General features: G+C 36.2%; 1 protein-coding gene across 2 annotated transcripts in view; it reads right to left on the minus strand.

The window, feature by feature from the left end:
- Positions 1–23,577, minus strand: part of WAPL (WAPL cohesin release factor) — an 80,343-nt gene that overhangs the window by 10,942 nt on the left and 45,824 nt on the right. For both annotated transcript variants that reach the window (XM_059397946.1, XM_059397945.1), the window contains exons 5-15: positions 16,266–16,361; positions 15,051–15,203; positions 14,663–14,799; positions 13,863–13,974; positions 10,812–11,039; positions 7,711–7,822; positions 7,251–7,348; positions 6,161–6,237; positions 2,813–2,988; positions 2,057–2,172; positions 1,525–1,689 (exon numbers count right to left, since the gene is read on the minus strand). In XM_059397946.1, the coding sequence (XP_059253929.1) occupies positions 1,525–1,689; positions 2,057–2,172; positions 2,813–2,988; positions 6,161–6,237; positions 7,251–7,348; positions 7,711–7,822; positions 10,812–11,039; positions 13,863–13,974; positions 14,663–14,799; positions 15,051–15,203; positions 16,266–16,361 (1,470 nt within the window). The remainder of the gene's footprint in view (positions 1–1,524; positions 1,690–2,056; positions 2,173–2,812; positions 2,989–6,160; positions 6,238–7,250; positions 7,349–7,710; positions 7,823–10,811; positions 11,040–13,862; positions 13,975–14,662; positions 14,800–15,050; positions 15,204–16,265; positions 16,362–23,577) is intronic.

Raw genomic sequence — 23,577 nt, forward strand, 5'->3', positions numbered from 1 at the left:
AATTTTTTAAAAAATTTTTAAAGATTTTTATTTTATTTGTCAGAGACAGCACACATAAGCAGGGGAATAGGAAGGCAAGGGGAGAAGCAGGTTACCCTCTGAGGAAGGAGCCCAATGGCAGACTCGATCCCAGGACCACCCTGGGATCATGACCTGAACTAAAGGGAGATGCTCAATTGACTGAGCCACCTAGGATTCCCTCAATTTTTATTTTTTAAGTTATTTTATCAGTTATTTATCAGTTTCTTATAACATTTGAGACATCAAGTTTTAAATACATATTGATACAATTCTTTTTCTTAAAAGATTTTATTCATGTATTTGAGAGAAAGCTCAAGGTCGGGGGTGGGCAGAGGGAGAGGGAGAAGCAAGCTCCCCGCTGAATAGGGAGCCCAATACTGGGGTCCATCCCAGGACTCCAGGATCATGACCTGAGCCAAAGGCAGATACTTAACTGACTAAACCACACAGCCGCCCCCCGACACAAATTTTTTTTTTCTTTAAATTCAACAGAGAGAGAGGGATCACAAGTAGGCAGAGAGTCAGGCAAAGAGAGAGGAGGAAGCAGGCTCCCTGCTGTGCAGAGAGCCCGATGTGGGGCTCCATCCCAGGACCCTGAGATCAAGACCTGAGCCGAAGGCAGAAGCTTAACCCACTGAGTCATCCAGGTGACTGACATAATTCTTAAGCCAGGAAATTACTCTACAGATATACTTTGAAAAGTATTCCCTCACCTGGGAAAGGGGAAAGTTATGGCCCAATATTTAGGAACAAAAAGTACTAGACAGAGATCAGACCAAAAAGTAAATGCTTGAAGGACCTGAACTGGATAGGATTGGGGCTGGATCTTCACTCCTAATTTGTTATTAAAAATCTTCTGAGGAGCACATGGGTGGCTCAGTCGTTAAACATCTGCCTTTGGCTCAGGTCATGGTATTGGGGTGCTAAGATCGAGTCCCACATCAGGCTCCCTGCTCAGCAGGAAGCCTGCTTCTCCCTCTCCCACTCCCCTTCCTTGTGTTCCCTCTCTCAATGACTGTTAGTAAGTAAAATCTTAAAAAATCTTTTGGGGTGCCCGGGTGGCTCAGTGGGTTAAAGCCTCTACCTTCAGCTCAGGTCATGATCCCAGGGTCCTGCCCCACATCGGGCTCTCTGCTCTGTGGGGAGCATGCTTCCTCCTCTCTCTCTGCCTACTTGTGATCTCTGTCAAATAATATAAAATCTTTAAAAAAAAAAAAAAATCTTTTGATTCATCAACAAATACACTTTGTTTCTGCTTTTCACTAGTAATGCCTAAGGAGTGATTATTATTACAGTTGAACTGTCATTGGAATAAAGTAAGGAAGGGTATAAATTCTAAGTCAGTGTGCCTCTCAGTGAACTGGTAAGGGTGAGAGAGAGACAGACAGACACACACACACACACAGGGAGGAGGAAGGGAGAGGCAGGGAAAGGTGCAACTGATGAACAAGTTGGACAATCCACAAACTGAAGGTGTTCGCTTGTTTTGAAGTTGTTACTTACCTGCACTAAAGCCTGAACGGCATGAATTTGTCCAGCTATCCTTAAACTATCATCTCCTTCTCCACTACAGAAGGAAGAATCAAAAGAACATGATGTTTCCATGTTGACAAGACAGTGCCGATTCCGAGCACTGTATTCCACTAGATTTATCAGTAGACCTAAGCCCTACAAAAATTAAAATATGCATATTACCACAGGTGAGAATTAAAAGCACATCAACATAATACATGTAACTTCCGCTGACAGCTAGAAACTTAATGTTCTACCACCCACTAAATGGTTAAAAACCAGTATGTAAGATAATGGTCTTCCCAATGATTTCACCGCTTCTTAAAAGTCATTACTTTAGTTCTTATACTTTTAATTTTTGCACAGAAACCTTCACAGCTTTCTTTTGTACATTAAGGTGTGTTCACAAGGAATCCAGTGAAATCCACAATATATCAAATAGTTGTTTCTTAAACCCCAAACTAAGAAGTTTATCAACTCAATAGATCAAATACTGCTTTCTGAAACAGTTACTCCAACTCACCAGCACTCGAATATCAAATCTCTGCTCCTGAGGTAGGTACTTTGGAACCTGAAGCACACAGTTCATTGCTGTGCCAATCAAGCCATCCTGTTCTCCTGTTTTGGTGCTGCCCCACTCTGAAGTAAGAAATGTTAACAATGTGAAAATTGTTACTGATTCTTCTATGTGATACTAATAACCAATATTCATTAACATAGAACTTAAAGGTTAGAAACATGTAGCTACTTCTTTTTAAATTTTTTTTTTTAAGATTTTATTTATTTATTTGACAGAGATCATAAGTAGGCATAAAGGCAGACAGAGAGTGGGGGAAGCAGGCTCCCCGCCCAGCAGGGAGTCTGATGTGGGGCTCAATCCCAGGACCGAGATCATGACCAAGCCACCCAGACGCCCCAGAACTTTTTATTTATTTGAGAGAGAGAATACAAGTGGGCAGAGCAGCAGGCAGAGGAGACGGAGAAGCAGGCTCCCCATGGAGCAGGGAGCCTGATGCGGGGCTTGATCCCAGGACCCAGGGATCATGACCTGAGCAGGAGGCAGCTGCCCAACCAACTAGGCTCCTGGGTGCCTCCGTATAGCTACCAGGCTGGTCCTAAAAATATTAACCCTCAAAGTAGTTACATCTATACATGAGTAAGTGAATTATACGATGGCAATTAAAAAATCACTACATTAAGAAACAAGGGGAATAACTTGTTTTTACATGTAATATATAAGCTTTCAGTGAAAATACATGTAGAAAATTAAATTACTTACCATTATCATTAGTTAAATTGAGCAACACCCCAATGATGGCCCTCATGCAGTCTTCAACTGCTTTGCCCACATGGTTGGTTACATTCTGGTGAGGCAGAGGCTTACTGTCAGGTAAGCATATACTGTTCTCAGCACGGTTATACTGCTGAATCAATCCTTCACAATGCTGTAATGCTCTTAAGAGAAACAAAATATAGACTATTATGCTAAACAAAATTAGTTATACTAAGAATTTCTATTTACTTGGACCTTAACATTTTAAATCTCTCATAAATGCTGCAAAGTTAATTCCTCTTTCAACTCCAGAAGCTATAATGTATAGACTATTCAGTCATATACCAAATGTGTCTAATAACACACTGCTAAATTTTGAGAAAACTTGATAATTTTAATTTTTCTAAGGAAAGTTAAAATTATGAACTCATTGCAGAAGTTTACATCTGTACTACTTAAAGTTGTTCCCATTTTACCAATCTGTCCAACAAAACAGACCGACCATCATCCCTCCCCACACAAGATAAAACCTATAAGAACTAACACTGGACATTTCTGAATCTCATTCAGATGTTTTTCATTTAAGATGCAAGCTCTTAGCAGTACAGTGTATTATTTATGTTAATAATGCATAATAAATAACCATAAATATATGGTATTAAATACTTCATCAACATTAGAGCTAATCATGTTTTTAAACATGAGGTCATTTAACTGACCTGTCTCCTGGCAGCCACATAGGGTATCAGCTACATCCCAAGGATTCTCAAGCTGCTATCCAAAATAACAAGGAAATGTAATCCTTAAGTGACTCTAGTATTTCTGAAGCCTCTCTTTAAATCACCAGATCCATTCACTTAAAAAAGTCTATTAGACACGAAGCTGACTCAGTTAGTTGATTCCTTATGTACTATATACACCATACAAATCCCTTAAAGAAAACTGCACTATATCTAATGCCTCTCTAGCCTCTCCTTAAAATGTACCATATGGTTAGGAAGGTGTTTCTCATGTCTAATATAAAATAACTTGGTGTTTAGATGTTTGAAGATGTTAGCCAGAACTACCATGCTGTTATTGTTAACTGCCTTTAGTAGTAATGAACTAAATCACAGTCTGAGTTGGTAAATGAGGGAAGAATAACAGGGGTGTACCATTTTAATCTTTCAATATGCTCTCTCTGCATTTATCAGGGTCCTACTGAAAAGTTCAAAGAGCCAAAAGAGTGATATTTCACACACATCCAATTATGACCTCCACTACCACTTCTAAAACATCTGAGATGAAAGAGATGAAAACTGTCGTATTAAATACCTCCTTTTGTTTCTTTTTTTAAGATTTTGTTTATTTGACAGAGAAACAAGCAGAGAGAGCAGGTGGCAGAGAGAGAGGGAGAAGCAGTCTCCTACTGAGCAGAGAGCCCGATGTGGGGCTTGATCCCAGGACCCTGAGATCATGACATGAGCCGAAGGCAGATGCTCATCCGACTGAGCCACCCAGGCACCCCTACCTCCTTCTGGAAGATACCTGTCAGGGGTCATAAAGTATATGAGAGACATTTTAAAAGAAATAAACTGATTTAACTTGCAAATTCTTGGTAAGGGAGGATAAAACTCTGGTATCAAACAACTAGAATACATGACTTAAGGGCACTAACTGTGATAGAAAATTTACAAATATAAGGTAAAAAAGGAGAGGGGAAACATACAGATCTATTGGAAACTAAAGACTACCAGAAATTTGAGACTATTGGAAACCTGAATACTGACTGGGCATATAATATTAAGCAATCAATAATTTATAAGGTATGAAAATAGTATTGTGGTCACATCTTTTAAAACAGTCTCTTTTGGGGCACCTGGGTGGCTCAGTGGGTTAAGCCTCTGCCTTTGGCGCAGGTCATAATCTCAGGGTCCTGGGATCGAGCCCTGCACTGGGCTCTCTGCTCAGCAGGGAGCTTGCTTCCCCCCCCTCCCCGCCCCTTCTGCCTACTTGTTCTCTCTCTGTCAAATAAATAAGTAAAATCTTTAAAATAAAATAAAGAGTCCTCTTTTTAAGAGATTATATATACTCAAGTACTTAATGAATTATATAAAATCTGTAATTTGCTTCAAAATAATATAGAAAGGTTATGAACAGGGTTACAGATGGAAACAGATCGGCCATGGGTGGTGATTATTCAAGCTGAATGGCCTGTACATCAGTATTTATCATACTGTTTTGTCTATGTTTGAAATGTACCAAAATAAGAGATTAAAAAAACAGATGAAGTTGAGTCAGGCTACACTGGCCTTCTGATATTATTCCAAGGACTTTGGATACACATTCAAAGACAATAAGAAATCAGAGATTTGGCATTTGGGATTATTTTTCAAAAGTTAAGCCACTGTGGTATTGTGTTGGATAGGCTGGAAGCCAGAGAACTAGGGCAGAAATATCATGAACTAGGATGGAGATACCAGGAAGAACCTGTTGTACTAAGTTCGAGCCAAGATTGGAGTCAGAACTGGAAATTTTACATGAACTAAGGTGATGGCATTAGCCTGATGTCATGCAAATTGGGGAGAGAGAGTGAAATAGGGGGACCTGCATGGAGATCTGGAAAAATAGGTATGAAGGACAGAAGAGGGTTAGTTTAGAAGAGGTCATTTACAATAAAAATAAGGATTAACACTTAGTTCTTACTAGGCTAAGAACTGTTCAGGCCTTTACATATATAAATACCTTAACAGGTACTTTACACAATATATGAGACATTTAAACATCATTTAAAATATGTAAAATTACACATACACATAATATTTAACAAACATATCTTTTAAAATTTCATAAATAGTTTAACACATATTAGCATATATATGATCTCTTTATTGTGACAACAACCTCAGGTAGGTAAATGTAATTATTACCCCCTTCTGAAGAACTTGTAGCAAGTGAATGACTTGCCCTAGGTGACAGGGCTGGAGTCATGAAGGTGGGATCCACATTTACTCATTCAGGCTCCAGAATGTATACTCCTAACTTTTGTACTATACTGTACTACTTCTAGTTCCCAGAACTTGACAGAAGTATTTTATGAAAGAAGGCGAAGCAATCATATTTCCTTTATGGTCAACTCAAATGCTTTAATATCATGATACATGTTTTTTAAAAAATTATTCATTTTAGAAAGCCGAGAGAGCAAGCACACAGCAGGAGGAGCAGCAAAGGGAGAGAAAGAGAAAAATCTCAAACAGACATCCTGCTGAGTGTGGAGCCCAACATGGACCTCGATCTCATGACCCTGACCAGAAACTCAGAGTTAGATACTTGATCAACCCCAATTAACAGCATGATTATTTAAGTAAAACTTACTTAGCCGAAGAAACAATGAGTTGTGAATCTTTATATGCTATCAAGTAGCTTTGATTCTCTGGATTATGCACTGTTACCTAAAAGGGAAAAATTTGAAATAAAATTTGAAATATGGCATCCATAATTTTCATTCATTCACATATAATATATATTCTTTGTACTATTAAAGACAAAAAATATAAGAATCAGCCCTTGTCATCTAAGGGAATAACCAACATGTTCCCAGATTTAAAATACGAGAGCTATTCCTTTATTACAAAATCAAAAAAACACTGTTAAAATTGCTTGCTCTTAAGTAACACATTCTGCACTACACATTCATGATCATGAATTACCAATCACTCTGAATGTCAGTTTCTAACTTAGAAACTAATAAAGTCCTAAGTGGGTTCATTTAGAATAAAAAAATGGTATCTATTTAATCTGAGGCACTTGAAGCACTCTAAAAGCTTTAGAAAGAACAATTTTCAATTTTGTCTTTTCAGGAACTTTTAATTCTCACTAGGTTAATACCAAAGATGTTTCAAAAAGTACGTTACTAATCCAGTCTGGTCAATACACAATCTATTCATTCTGAAACACACCGGCAGCATAACTTGTAACCCTACACTGAACTCTGTTAAATCATTCATAAAAGTCAAATTAACAAATATACTTATAGCACACACAGTTCAAGAGTATCATTCCTCAAAGCCAAATATTATCATAAGCTGTGATTATAAACCATGTGACCCAAACAGCTAAATCAAGGAAATCCTTACTAATTAAAAAACAAAACCTGACAGCTCTTAACTATCATTTCCCACAAACAAGTTAATATATTTAAGAATTCCACATTAAGGGAAGAACAATAACCTTTTGAAATAAAAACAAACTTGACATGCAAGGTTTCCCAAAGAGTGACGAAACACATAAACTAAACTGATTATTTAACTTGTTCATTAACACTGGCTGCTTAATTGGTGTAACAATTTCAATTTGGATTAACAAAAGTAAAATTTTGGGGATACTTAATGTAAAATACAATAGTCTCCCACACACAATCATAATTAAATTAAACAACTTTCCCAACATAGTTGTCCATACTTACACTTTCTAAAACTCGTAAACATCTCTCTGCTCCCCATAATGAGGCTACCAGTTTCTCTTCATCTTCGTCTCTACTTAAATGATCCACACATTCTTTCACTAGGAGAAACGAAATGGATATAAAATTAGCAGGTCTCATCACCTCAATATCTATCCCCTTAGCTAACACTAAAAGCCATCTGTTCACATATGAAGTATGCTGGAACCTCTCTGAACATTATTTATTCTAAGTTTTATAAAACTCTGTGATGTTGAAATACATGAGCCTTTTATTATAATTATTTCCATAATTCTCCAATATCAAAGTGCTAATGGCCTTTCCTTCAAAAGTTCAAGATTTGCAAGATGCTCCTAAAGAAGATTTTTTAAATCGATGCAGTAATTTTTTGAAGTACATACACAGAATATTTTCTTCAGGTTAAAATTAACACATAAAAATATTATACGTGTTTATGTCATACCTTTATCTACAATATGATCCAGACCACCCAAAAGCCGGAGTTCTTCTTTAAACCAGTCTCCTGCTCGTTTAGAAGTAAGGGACAGCAAGGTCTCCATAGCTAAATGCCCAGTCTAAAAATGAGAGGCATCATTAATAAATACTGACTCTTAACAAAAATCCTGAGGCAATACTTCTAAGAGACTATTTTTTGGAAAAGTTCACTGCATGCTACCAGCCCAGAGTATTCTTTATAATATAATATAGCTTTTATAAGTAAAACTGAACTAATGTCTATCAAAATAGTCTTTAAGTTAAATACTTTTAACCACCAGCTTGTTTTCACAGAGAAAATCCTTATTAAAAGTAGTCTACCATTTGTCAATTCAATAAAATAAATGGTGGTACTGTTTGGTCTTTGGTACAGAGGCACAGATAGGACTGCTAAATCAAAGTGCATATATATGAACTATAAATCACTATACTAGATTAACTTAATTACAGGAGTAAAGTTTGTACATACCAGAGGCCCTGAATCCAGTGGCACTAGTTATCACTTTACATTTTTGCCAAATGGTTAAAAAAAAAGATACTGCTTTGGTTTGAGTTTTTCAAACTACAGGAAACTTACACATTTTTTCCCACATATTTATAAGCTAACTGTATTTCTCCAAAAGTGAGTCCCCCGTCCATTATTCTTTACTTTCCTTGCAAAGTTCCTTGTTTTTCTTATTATTCCATGTATTTCCTTACCTATTCTGAATAAAAATCCTGTTACTTTCAGGGTTTCAGATTCACCAGTCTTAAACTTTGTATGCAGGGTTGGCAACTTGGATATACATCATGTGGCTATCATGACAAAATTATATATAAATAATGATTGAGGAGACCACCACTAGAAGCAGCACAGAGCAGTAAAGCTCAAAGTTACAACTGGACTGGAGTTTTTCTTTCTCTTGATTTGCCTTTAATCATTATTTTTCTCTCTTACTGTGTTTCCTTTTAAAAGCATGGGACACCCACCAACAAATTACAGTCTGGTTCCTGCTGCAATAAGGAATATCAGCATAACAAAATTAGAAGGCTGATAAGACCTGGTTTTCTTTCCAAAGCTTTTATCCTTTCAAAGATACAAGTTTACATTAAGTCCTCCTGGCCTATCTAGAACTGAAGACAGATACCGAGAAGTGAGAAAAAACAGAGCTTACCAGCAAAAATCTTAGTATTATAGATTTAGAAGAGATCTAGACTATGTTAGTCTATTACACACACACAAAGGTGACAAATAAAGAACTAGAAATCATCACTACAGAAAGATTCCATTTTGCCCAATTCTTATTCTAAATCCCTGAAAAAGTAATTTAATAAGATCAATTCAGGTATATTAGCTCAAGACTCACTGTAGTAATAAAACTGAAGCCTAATGAGGCTTTCTTTGTTAAAGAAGAAAGGGGACAGTAATTTGAAATTAATATAGCAAAAAATCTTAAGTTTGTATGCTAAAAAGGAATTTTAATTTGTCTTCTGTCAGCATAAAACTGATGTTTTAGGCTATATTCATAAAGCCTACTCATAAGCTAGCAATTAAAAATAGCCTACAATTCAAACATTTTATATGAAAACTGGAATAGTTCTCCAAGAGTTAAAGCACAAATCATTAATCAGAATACTAATGAGCAACTGTTAACTCTCAGTCACATGAATTATAGATGAAAACACTATAATATTTTAAATTATCTTCCCATGGCACATCAGGAATAACAATGTATTTCAAGGAAGAAGTAATTAATAAAAATCCAAAACTGATGTGTAGAGGGACAATCACTGTACAAAACAATGTCTACTGTAAGATTTAAAATAAATAAAATATTCAAGACTAGCTGAAGTTGGGAGGAAAAGAGGCATCCTAAAATTAGCAACTGTGTTCTGGTTTTAATCATGTAAGTAAATGACTTAACATGATATAAGAAAGTTACTATACTGTTATTTACCATCCTAATAAATTTATCAAACCACAGAGAAAATTCAATGGACAAGTATATATATTTAACAGCAAATGCCTGGAAAGAATCTATAAAATGTTGAATAACATAGGAAACCCCTGCAAAAAAGGTATACTTATTCAATGATGCAGCAAATAAAAATTATCTCAAATTTATTCTTTTGTATCATTAAAAAATCTGTATATGCTATAAAAATGTTAAAAGAAAATAAATGACAAAATATATATTTACAAAAATATTTCAATTACAAATATATTTTAAACAATCTGACCATCTATCCACCATCTGAGCTATTTTTCCAACTTTAATGTACTGAATACATTCAATTCTGCATCTTGCCTTTCCCCTCAAGCCCCACTTTACACAAATATCCTATTCTACCTTAATTAAACAGAGCAATACCCCTAAGTCATAGCTGGCGAGCACAAAGCACTCTCTAATTTTTGAGGTAAATGCTGCAGTTTTCAGTTTAGTAGGCAGTAGAAAAAACAATATTTATACAGTTTTAATACTGGGAATATCTGAAAGGTTATATATAAGCAGATAATTTTATTTTTTCAAAATGACAAGACCAATTATCTTCTTTGGTCTAGTAACCTGTGGGGATATTACTGATTCTATAAGTAAAAAAAGCCAGAGGAAAGGAAAACTGTAATCAACCAGAAACAACACAGTCATCTAAGAGTTACTACTGGCCATGACTCCAATATTACTATAGCCATCGCTCCAGGAAAGGCAGGTGCCTAGGAAACTTCCTTCTGAGTTTTGGGCCCTTGAAGAGTTAATCAGACACCTTGAGATACTCTGGAGTAAGTGAATACTCAAATGGCCCTCAGAAATCCTCTGAATCTTTATTCCTGACGCCTACACATACACCCCCCAAGGAAAAAAGATAGACAAAATGCAGTAGAAAATTTGGCAAAAAATCTAAATATAGATGGACTAATCCAGGAATTTCAGACACGGAACATAATTATCCTCAGAACTGAACCTTAGAAGAACTTGCCCAATTGTTGACCAAGAGGTTAAATGACTTCTCCAAAGTCACACATCTGCTAATGTACTAATGTAAAACTTTCTGAAAGTAATTTTCATTTTATAGTAGAAAGAAGAAACCCACCGTTATATTTTCTAGATCAAGATGCTTGTTGTGTACAGTTTCACAGAGCCTTCGAATTTTTTCTTTGATTTTGTTCATGTCCTTTTCATTCAATAGCTTAGCTGAAGAAGCATCTTGTTCCAGTTCTAGAAGTCGAATCATGAGATCTAGGCTAGCTCTATCAAGATCCATGTTCAAACGATCTCTACTCAGTATGTACATGAGGGCAGCTGTACAAAGGGACAGATTCTTCAAAAGATAAAAATAAAAGTTAATGTGAGCAATTGGTGACAATTTCAGTTAGTATGACTGTTCTGACATTTGTTCACATGTTGGAAGCCTTGAACATGTTTCATTCAGTGAAAATCCCCCCCTTTGAATACTCTAGGAAAATATCCATTAAATAAAGCTCTGTTACTTAAAATTTTCCTTTCTAGAGATGTTCCCCATAACAATGCTGCAAACTAGAAGAATGTGAGTGGAATTACATATTTCTTTAGCCATTCTGTGATAAGAGTTTAAAGAACATTTTTTCCTAGCTATGCATACACACACACACACACACACACACACACACAAAACCATGTTTTACACTATATTTCACTTTATTCTTTATAACTGATAAAGTTGAATTTCAATTCTAAATCAGTAATATGTATCTTAAAATCAGCATCAGACATAGCTTTTTTTCAATAAAATAAGCAGCTGAGTTTGTGTCAGAAATACAAAGCTGGGATGTTCAAATATACATATTTAGATTCATTTCTTTAAAATAAATCCATCAGGTCTGATTGAACCAATTTTTTAAAAAACCATTAATATAATGTGCTCTTAAAATCATTTAGATAGGGGGCACCTGAATGGCTCAGTTGGATAAACGTCTGCCTGCAGCTTAGGTCATGATCTCAGGGTCCTGGGATGGAGCCCCGCACTGGGCTCCCTGCTCAGTGGCAAATCTGCTTCTTCCTCCACCATTCCTCATCCCTGCTCGTGATCTCTCTCTCAAAAAAAAAATTTTTTTTAAAAGAAAAAAAAAATCATTTGGGTAAGATAGTTAGCATACTCTGCTTATAGTACTAAAATCCAGGGTACTGAGGTAATATATTTTAGGTGAGCATTACATAACGAAATGGTCTATGTTGGGATAATCCAACATTTGGAGTATCTTGTACTTAACACTTATTTCAATGCACAAAATATAAATATCTAAAGATTTTTTTAAAAAGATTTATTTGAGAGAGAGCGAGCGAGCGAGAACAAGCAAGAGGGGGAAAGGGAGAAAGAATCTCAAGCAGACTCCACACTGAGTGCAGAGCAAACACCAAGAGTTGGATGCTTAAAGTGAGTGCACCACCCAGATACCCCTAAAGATTTAAACTCTGAATCCCCTAACATGGAAAAATTTCAGTCTAGGTGACTAGTTAAATGCTTACAAAGCAAATTATTTTTTGAAATCATGATGTCACAGTACAGGCCTTATGAGATCCACTGCCCCCAAGAGCACACACTAATGCCTTGGCCCTTTCCTAACTGTAATAAAGCAAATTAATTCTTAAGTCTATTCTCTTCCCCCTCATTGTTCTGTATCTGATATAACTTGACAATGGGATTATACTCACTCAGGGTTAAGTACACTGCTTTCAATTTCAGAAGATTCAATATTAGGGATGCCTGGGTGACTAATTTGGTTAAGCATCTGCTTTCGGCTCAGGTCATGATCCCAGAGTCTTGGGATCGAGCCCCACATCGGGCTTCCTGCTGGGTAGGAAGTCTGCTTCTCCCACTGCCCCTCACCTTACTCGTACTCTTCCTCTCTCTCAAATAAGTTAAAAAAAAAAAAAGAAGAATTAGAAGAAGGTGATTCAGTATTAGACTGTGTCACCTAATCTGCATTTGGAACATAATTTCCTTAAACAAAAATATAATAAAGTTGTCTGAAAATACCACTAATGATAATGGTTAGTACTGATTCTTTTTGAGATTTATTTGACAGAGACATAGCGAGAGAGGGAACACAAGCAGAGGGAGTAGGATCAGGAGAAGCATGCTTCCCACTGAGTAGGGAGCCCAATGCAAGGTTCAATCCCAGGAACCTGGGATCATGACTTGAGCCAAAGGCAGACGCTTAATGACTAAGTGACCCAGGTGCCCCAGTAACGATTTTTTCCCCAACATCAAAAATGTTAAACCTGACTTTTATTACAGATACTTGATTTTTAAGAGATTAGGGTCAAAGTCATAATGAAAATGAGAATTTTGTTTCTTTTCACAATGGGCTAGATAGAACTAGATTCAACATCCAAACAAAGTTTTTTTTAAATCTTAATTTCAAACTATTTTTTCATGCTATTAATATCAAAGAGTAAAAAAAAAGGGTTTTTTTTGGTTTTTTTGTTTGTTTGTTTTTTTAAAGTAGGCTCCATGCCCAGTATGGAGCTCAGTGTGTGGCTTGAACTCACAACCCTGAAATCAAGACCTGAACTGAGATCCAGAGTCATTTATACTTAACCAACTGAGCACCCAGATGCCCCTAAAAGATTTTTTTCAGCACTTAATAATTTGAGGAACTCAATATTCACAGAATTAAATATCCAGTATAATATGGTGTGTTAGGTGTGGTAACTGATGTTTTAATGGTATAAATTGACAATAATATTAAAAGAAAGAAGTGTCATGAGAAAATAACCTTGAATAATATATCAAAAGCAAAAACTTCTGGTATTAACCTCTATATATTTAGCAAATAAAACTCAACCCATAATTAGGAAATAATCATATATGAATATCCAATGAAGATATTTTTTAATAGCCAAATACACAAATTTTTTAAAAAGAAGTCCACTTCTTTTGTAACCATGAACTAGCATATTTAAATATGGGGGGAGGATAGAGAAATGCAAGCAGACTCCCTGCTGAATGCAAGTCCCATGCAGGGCTCCATCCCACGACCCTAAGATAATGATCCAAGCTGAAATCAAGAGTCAGGCACTTAACCGACTGAGCCACGCAGGCACTCCCAAATACACTATAAATTTTAAATAATGCTTCCTAATCCCAGAAACTTAAGAATACCTGATGGTGCTGGGAATCATCCAAGGTTTTAAAGACCATTGCTACCATTCCATGTGCTCTCAGGTGCATTCGAAAACTGGGCATGGCACATTTAGTAGCCAAGCTAATAACACTAGGAGAAAATAGACTACATTAGGGAGGGTACTGAAAATAGTGCATTAGTTTTTTGTTTATGCAATATCAAAACAAGCAAATGGGGAAGGGTGAGGGTGTGTCAACCCACTGCCCATATGGATCACAATATAAAACACATGCGCAAACTGAATTATTAAAAACCTGTTGATGCACAGTGATTAGTATAAATATAAATAACACATAATCATCTTTGATGTAGTCTTTATACCACTCTTGCGACCTTTCATAATGCTTCTGATACATGAAGACTACAGATAACATTTGATTGGATATATTCCAACTGACTGGATAATTCAATCAAATTAAGATAATTCAATCCACTATAGTATGCAAAAGATGATCCAAATCAAAACATGCTTAAACATATTTATCATGTGTCTGAAATTTGGGGCTGAAAAAGAACTTAAGATTTGTTAGTATAACACTTCATCTGTAAAGTGAAATCTATACTATGCTAATGAACTATAATCATCCAACTTTCCTTTGTCCATGTAGAATCAAACCCCTTAAAAGAAATCAACCACATTGTAACTTATTTCTACCCCCTATAAACTATAGTTATGATAACAAAATAATGGTAACAAAATGGTTGGCTCTATCTGGCAGGAAATATTCAGTAAGCTAGAGGATGCATACATTTATCAAATATAAAAATAAGATCTCACCTAAGGCAACGTGTGTTTAGAGGCTGAGTGCTCTTTAAGCCACTTAACAGGTATTCAATATCATCAGTGAACTCTTGATTTTCACCAAATTCCACCACATCATTGAAGTGCTTCACATGCTGAACAACAGTATACAACTGCCAAGAAAAGATAAGTCCACTTCTTTTTTAACCATGAACTAGTATATTTAAATCTACAGGCTTGCAGTACTTCATTTAGAAGTGTATAAAACAGTTCATTATACGGCAACTAAACGAAAAGTTTTAAAAAACATTAGATAAGTACTAGGAAAGGTAAGTTCATGGATATCTGTTCAAGACATTAAAAGGCTAAATATTACATATAAAAATGTATCCACATGCAGTAAAAACTGTATATGGCTGCTTACTTCTTTGTCTTCTTTTCTGCATTTCAGTGCAGTAACTATATCTTGGTAGGGCTGAGTAGGTATTGTCACAGTTTTTATCACTTTGGGTGGTGGTGCAGGAGCCTTAAAAACTCCATCATCTTTTTGATTTGGTTCCTTTGAAGACAGCCTCACCTATTAATAAAGGTATTAAATTATTGTTCTAAATAAATATATAAAAATAGTAACAGCTCATCTACCTAACAAATTTGGCTTTTTAAAAAAAGTGGGGCAGGGAGAGGCCTCTGAAATGTTATAAGGGCTACTTTAAAATTCTATGCACTACTAGGTAAGACTCACAAAAGAACCGCTCAGGAATTCCTTCTGGTCTTTTTAAACCTCACATTTCATACATAGTTTGTTTTTTGTCTCCAAGACCATGAGAAGGAATAAAGAACCACAATTACACACATAAATAGCATTGATAAAAAGTTAGGAACAGGACAAGAAAACCACAACAGATAGACAAAAGAACTTTTAAAGTAAGAATCTGTAATTTGGAGTATAAATAAATAGCCAATATACACAATAATGATCTTATACTAGTAAAGGGAGTTTAATACATTCAACTTTAAGAACACAGGGAACTGTAATTATAATATCTTAGAAAGATCTCTATCCCTAATTTTTTTGTTGTTATAAAGAATTCATTACTTGACAGCTCCAGATGACTGAGGTGTTACCATTAACTTCAAGTATTAATCCATGGTCCTCCCAGTTACTCTGAAGAAAATAATTTGGTAAGAATCTTTTTCAAATGTGTTTTGAATTGAAAGCTATTACTGGAATGCAGGAAAAAGTTCTCTGAAATTAATTACTCAAAGTAATTTCAAACTAACCACTTTGCTACTCTAAGATCTACGTAGGATATAATTCTTAAGATAGCTCTTAATAGCTAATATAAACTTCAAATATGGAATAATTTACCCATAAAACACTAAATATAGTAATTCCGTAAGATATGGGTCAGGAGTAAAATGATCCAGTATTTTTTAAGGCCTTTATCTATAAACTAGTAGCACCAGAATTTCAATAATCCTGTCTACAATCCTCACTTTTCCAAAGAATTGAACTGAAGCTGCTCAATTTTAGTGAGGAAGACCCAAAATAAACTGTTATGGTCAAAGATTTTCAAACTGTGAATAAAGATAGCAACGGCCTAAACAAAAACGATGTTAAAAAGTACAGTTCACTTACTGTAGCACTCTGAGGTTTTACTACTGGTGGCCCAGGTAGCTCTTCTGAGTCTGGATGGTTCCAATGCCTGGCATTATATACAGCTTTTGTAGGAGACTGAAGAAATAAGAAAAAGATCAACTGTTTCCTTATTTTGCATCCTTGAAAGTGTGTCACATTTAATAAAAATCACAAAGAATAACTTGAATACATAAACATGTATCCTAGAGAGAGCAGGATAGACAATATCTGTTTTGTATTCCCACTGTGCTCCTCTGCCTATGGAAGTCACTGTGGTATTCAGCCACAAAAGCAACAATTAGTGCTGTGGGCAACTATTACCAATCTGTACTTACTAATCACTATAGTTAATTCAACATATATTTCATTCTTAATACTACTGGTTCATGCTGCATATTCTTCCAACCATGAAAATAAGGCAACTTATGGAAAGTAAAAGGTCCATAAATATTTTTAAGTGAAACTTTTGGGGCCAGAGGACTACCATTACTAAAAAGTTTTCAAAGTTTTAAAAAAGTATTTATGGAATACAGCCCATATATTATGTAACACAGGGGAATCTAAAGCAGTACTATTTAATAACATATATTATTTCCGCAGCAAAATGTATTCTTATTCACATGAAGTGGGATGTAAACTGCTCCACCTCAGTTCAGGTCAGTGTGCGGACAAACCGTTTAATTTAATATAAATTTAATAAAAATAATTTTCAGTTTTGGGCGCCTGGGTGGCTCAGTTAAGCGTAACTAAGTAATTTAACTCAAGACAGTTAAGATCAAGACCTCCACTCAGGTCTCGATCCCAGAGTCCTGGGATGGAGTCCCATATTAGGCTCCCTGCTCTCCCTCAGCTTCTCCCTCTCCTCCCCACTCATTCTAATAAATAAATATATATTTTAAAAAATAATAAAAAGGTGTATGGAGCAATAACTTAAAAAATGATTTTAACACTCTGAATTTCAAATTGAGAATAAAGACCCATAAGCTCCTATAATCAAATCCAAAGATTTAAATCTCTATAAAAAGCACAAAAACCTCACTTTCAAAAGGAGACTGAGACTGAGAACATTTTTTCCATCCTTTACAAAGGTCATGTTAAACTTTGTCCTTTAAGCTTCTTAATGATTTGATCTCCTTAGAGATTTTCTGTTTATAAGAGTATAATAAACAACACACTTTCAGTACTACATGCAAAAAAGTAAGAGTACAAGTGGGGAAACATACTTCAAGACAGGCCAAAAGTCTACATCCATAAAAGTAATCATCTTCCCTTACTAGCCACAGTGAACTCACATAACTGGAATTAAACATCAAAGTTACCTTTTTTCAAATGTTACCTTTAAAATAACCATGTTGTGACATCAAGAATACAGTCTAAGCTCCACAAGAACTGGTTTATTAAAAGATAAAGCTTAAAAGATAAAAGATAAAGATAAAGGGTGTCTGGGTGGCTCAGTGGGTTAAAGCCTCTGCCTTCGGCTCAGGTCATGATCCCAGGGTCCTGGGATGGAGCCCTGCATTGGGCTCTCTGCTCAGCGGGGAGCCTGCTTCCTCCTCTCTGCCTACTTGTGATCTGTCTGTCAAATAAATAAATAAAATCTTTAAAAAATAAAAATAAAAGATAGAGCTTAAATGGATTTGTATATTAAATATGTTAGAAAAATCTTAACACTAAAAGAAATCCTACTGTGAAAGTAGAAAAATAAAGTCTCTCACTTGTATTATGTATATAAACCCATTATTCTTATATACCAGGTTTGCATAAAGTGAGGAGACACTGGTAATCTAAAGCAAATTTATGCACCAGGCAATGACTTGATCAAGACTCTTAAGGCACAGCCACGTAGACTAGACTTAACATAAATTTTAAAACCTAGCTCCCTATTCCTTACTGTTTTTCTCTCAAACATCAGCTATATAATCCCTATGACTGCTAGCTGTTAGGTACCTCACTTAAGCAACTTTAAATATTCAAAGCACACTCATGAGCCCAGGAAGATCAAGGACATTTGAAAAGAACAGGTGCCTCAAAGCTCAAGTGCTTTACTTCTTTTTAAAAAGCACTGATATAGGGACGCCTGGGTGGCTCAGTTGGTTAAGCAGCTGCCTTCGGCTCAGGTCATGATCCCAGCATCCTGGGATCGAGTCCCACATCGGGCTCCTTGCTCCGCGGGGAGCCTGCTTCTCCCTCTGACTCTGCCTTCCACTCTGTCTGCCTCTGCTCGCTCTCGCTCGCTCTCTCTCTGACAAATAAATAAATAAAATCTTAAAAAAAAATAAAAATAAAAATAAAAATAAAAATAAAAATAAAAAAAAAATAAAAAGCACTGATATAGGGCGCCTCGGTGGCTCAATGGGCTAAGCCTCTACCTTCAGCTCAGGTCATGATCCCAGGCCCTCCTGCTCTCTACTCATCGGGGAGCCTGCTTCCCTTTCTCTCTCTGCCTGCCTTTCTGCCAACTGTGCTCTCTGTCAAATAAATAAATAAAACCTTTAAAAAGAATAAAAAATAAAAATAAAAAGCACTGATACAACGCCCCTGGGTGCCTCAGATGGTTAAAAATCTGCCTTCAGCTCAGGTCATGACCTCAGGGTCCTGGGAATGAGTCCTAAGGCTCCCTACTCATCGGTGAGTCTGCTTCTGTCTCTCCCTCTCCCACACTTCCCCATTCGCTTTCTCTCTCAAATAAATAAAAACCTTAAAAAAATTAAATTAAAATTAAAAAGGATTGATGGGGGGACACACACAAACACACACATACAAAATTGATGTCCCATAATAATCTTAGATAATAAGAAGTTTATCTGATTCCACAGGTAACAAAATGCCAGAGCAAGTCAAGAGTCTAAATTAAATAGACTGCCTTCCAGTTAACTGTGAATGGCAATATACCTAACAAAGCAGATTTAGAAACCAGATGGTCTGTATTAAAATCCAGATAAACCCTGAGTTCTATACTTGTTACTCAACATTTTACTCACCTGTAAAATGCGGTTATTAATAGTACCTACTACAAAGGATTGTTGTGAGAATTAAATGAATATATGTAAAACACTTAGAAGAGTGCCTGAAAGAGTATGTTCTCTACAAGTATTAACTATTATGGGTAATACTACCACTAATAGTTACGTAATGATGTGTAATTCTGAGTCTAGCACCTTCACAAGAAAACTAGAGTATGTGGTCTACTGCAATAAACAAATGAAATAACTGACATAAAAACAAGCTGTTAGCAAGTATTATTATTATAAAAATCAGACAGGGATACATCGTTCTCACTCATTTCAAAAGTCTTTGCCCAAAACATTATCATTGATGAGTATAGATGGAAAAAATCCTCAAGAAAATACTAGAAAACTGAATTCAATAACACAATGAAAGGATTATACACCATAACCAAGCGGGATTTATCACTGGGATGCAAGGATAATTTAACATGAAAATCAACCCATGTAATACATCACATTAACAGAGTAGATGAAATTCTGTCCATCATGACAACTGGATTTAAAAAAAGGATTTGAAAAAAATTCAACACCCTTTCATAATAAAAATAACAAACTAGGAATACGAGGAAATTACCTAAACATAATAAAGGTCATATATTAAACCAGAACTAATATCATACTCAACAGTGAAAAACTGAAAGCTTTTTCTTTAAGAAAAATATATTAACATATTTTATTTAACATAGTATTAGACATATCAACAAAAGCAATTAGGCAAGAAATAAAAGGTATCCAAACTGGAAAAGAAGTAAAATTCTATCAGTTCACAGATGATATGATCACGTATATAGAAAACTCGATTCCACCAAAAAACCCCATTAGAATATAGTTACTAAAGTTGTAGGATACAAAAATCAACTGCATTTCTATACAACTAACAAAGAATCCAAAAAGGAAATGAAGAAGATCCCATTTACAATAGTATCAAAAGCAAAATAAGAAAGAAACTTTAACAATAAACTTAACTAAGGAAGCAAAAGATTGTACACTGACAGGTACAAAACACTGTTGAAAGAAATTAAAAGGTGAAAAAAAAATGGGAAGACATCTTGTGTTCATGGATTATAAGACTTAACATTGTTAAAATGGTCATACTTCCCAACAGATCTAGAGAACCAATGCAATTCCTATCAAAATCTCAATGGTATTCTTTACAGAAAGAAAAAAAAAAAGAACCTAAAATTCATATGGAATCACAAGACACTGGGGGCTGGGGGGGGGGGGAAGACGCTGAAATGCCAAAACAATCTTCACAAAACACAAACTAGAGGCCTACACTTCTTGGTTTCAAAACACCTTATAAAGCAACAGTAATCAAAACAATAGGGTAGAGGGTGGCTCAGTGGGTGAAGCCTCTGCCTTTGGCTCTGGTCATGATCTCAGGGTCCTGGGACTGAGCCCTGCATCAGGCTCTCTGCTTGGCAGGGAGCCTGCCCCCTCCCCGCCTCTCTCTGCCTGCCTACTTGTGATCGCTCTCTCCTTGTCAAATAAATAAATAAAATCTTAAGGAAAAAAAAAAACAAAAAACAAAAAACAGGGGCGCCTGGGTGGCTCAGTAGGTTAAGGCCTCTGCCTTCGGCTCAGGTCATGATCCCAGGGTCCTGGGATCGAGCCCCGCATTGAGCTACCCGCTCAGTGGGGAGCCTGCTTCCCCACCCCCTCTGCCTGCCTCTCTGTTTACTTGTGATCTCTGTCAAATAAATAAATAAAATCTTTAAAAACACAAAAACAAAAAAACGACAACAAACAGTAGGGTACTCGCATAAACAGATCTCAAGACCAATGGAAGAAAACAGAGCCCTGGAACAAATCCACATATATATGGTCAAATGATCTTCACCAAGGGTGCTAAAACTACAAAGTGGAGATCATCTCTTCCACACGTGGTGCCGGGAAAACCAGGTTTCACATGCAGAAGAATAAAACTGGACAATTATCTTATACCATAAACAAAAATCAACCCAAAATGGATTAAGGATTTAAACATAAAAGACCTAAAACTGTGAAACACCTTGAAATAAACATGGGAGAAACGTTACATTAACAGTAGTCTTTTTTTTTTTTTAAGATTTTATTTATTTATTTGACAGAGAGAGATCACAAGTAGGCAGAGAGGCAGGCAGAGAGAAAGGAGGAAGCAGACTCCCTGCTGAGCAGAGAGCCCAACAGTAGTCTTAACAATGACTTCTTGCGTATGACACCAAAAACAGAGGCAAATGCACACACAGACATCAAGCTAAAAAGTTTGCACAGTAGAGGAAACAAGTAAATAGGCAACCTACAAATGGGAGAGACATTTGTAAATGATTTATTTAATAAGGAGTCACTATCCACAGTATAAAAGGAACACCTACAATTCAATAGCAAAACAAAAACAAAAACATGATTAATAGACAAAGGACTTGAAATTTTTCCAAAAAATACACACAAAGGGGGCGCCTGGTTGGCTTGGTGGGTTAAAGCCTCTGCCTTCGGCTCAGGTCATGATCCCAGGGTCCTAGGATCGAGCCCCGCATTGTGCTCTCTGCTCAGCAGGGAGCCTGCTTCCTCCTCTCTCTACCTACTTGTGATGTCTGCCTGTCAAATAAATAAATAAAATCTTAAAAAAAAAAAAAAAAAGACATACAAAGAACCACAGGTATATGAAAAGATGCCTGACATCAGTAATCATAAGTGACATATAAATTAAGGGGTCCCTGGGTGGGTCAGTAGGCACCCTGTTCAGCAGGGAGTCTGCTTTTCCCTCTCCCTTTGACTCTCCCCTCAGCTTGTGCTCTCTCTCTCTCTCTCTCATATGAATTTTAAAAAAAGGGGGATGCAGTGCCTGGGTGGCTCAGTAGGTTAAGCATCTGCCTTCGGCTCAGGTTATGTTCCCAGGTTCCTGGGGCCAAGCCCCACGTCGGGCTTTCTGCTCAATGGGGAGCTTGCTTCTCCCTGCCTGCTGCTCCCACTACTTGTGCTCTGTCAAATACATAAAATCTTAAAAAGAAAAAAAAAAAGAAAAGAAAAGTGAAATATAAGTCAAAATCTTAATAAAATATCACCTCACACCCATTAGAATAGTCACTATCAAAAAGAACAGAAAATAATTAAGTGTTGGGAAGGATATAGAAAAACTGGAAATCCTGTTACACTGCTGGCAGGAATTTAAATGGTGCAGCCATTACGGAAAACAGCACAGAGGCTCCTCAAAAAAGAATACTCCTATGACCCAGCAATTCTACTTCTGGGCATTCATTAAAAAAAAATCAATCAATCAATCAATCAATCAAGCAGGATCCTGAAGAAGTATCTGCATTTTCATGGTCACTGCAGCATTATTCATAACAGCCAAGAGGTGGAAATATTCAAATACTATTTGAATATTGAAATACTATTCAAACCACAAATGGACAGGGGCACTTGGCTGGCTGGCTCTGTCAGTAAAGCATGTGACTCTAAATTTGAGTCCCACATTGGGTGCAGAGATTACTGTAAAAAAACAAACAAAACAAAAAACCAGGGCACCTGACAGTGTGGTAAACATCCAACTTCAGCTCATGTCATGATCTCAGGGTCCTGGGATCAAGGCCCACATCCGGCTCCCTGCACAAAAAGGAGTCTGCTTCTTATTCTGCCTACTCTCACCAGCTTGTGCTCATACGTTTGCTCCCTCTTTCTCAAATAAATACATAAAATCTTTTTTAAAAATCATAAAAAAAGATAAATGGATAAAGAAAATGTAATATATCCATGCAATAGACTATTCTGCCGTAAAATAGAAGGAAATCCTATCACATGCTACAACATGGATAAACCTGTAGGATGTTATGCTAAATGAAGCAGTCACAGGACTAATACAGCATGATTCCACTTACAGGAGAAACTCATAAAAACAGACAGCAGGGTAGTTGCCAAGGGCTTGGGGGAAGGGGTAAACAGGGGGCTGCTGCTACTCAATGCATATAAAAAATAATCATGCAACAGGAAAAAGTTCTAGAGATTGGTTGTGCAATATTGTGCTTACAGTTAACAATAGTGTACCGTACACATAGAAATTTCCCAAGGGGGGAGATACCATGTTTTGTTTTTTACCACAATAAATTCTTTTTCAAAAAGCCCTTAAAGCCTAACAATATACAAAATAACCAAATAACTTATGTTAGAAGGACATAGTCAATGAACTTTGTTTACTCTTGTTGAACAAAGCAATTTAGTAATACTATTATTTTAAACAGTTTTTTTTTTTAAGATTTTATTTATTTATTTGACAGAGAGAGATCACAAGTAGGCAGAGAGGCAGGCAGAGAGAGAGAGGAGGAAGC

Source organism: Mustela nigripes, chromosome 4, assembly GCF_022355385.1.
Source record: "Mustela nigripes isolate SB6536 chromosome 4, MUSNIG.SB6536, whole genome shotgun sequence".
NCBI lineage: Eukaryota > Metazoa > Chordata > Mammalia > Carnivora > Mustelidae > Mustela > Mustela nigripes.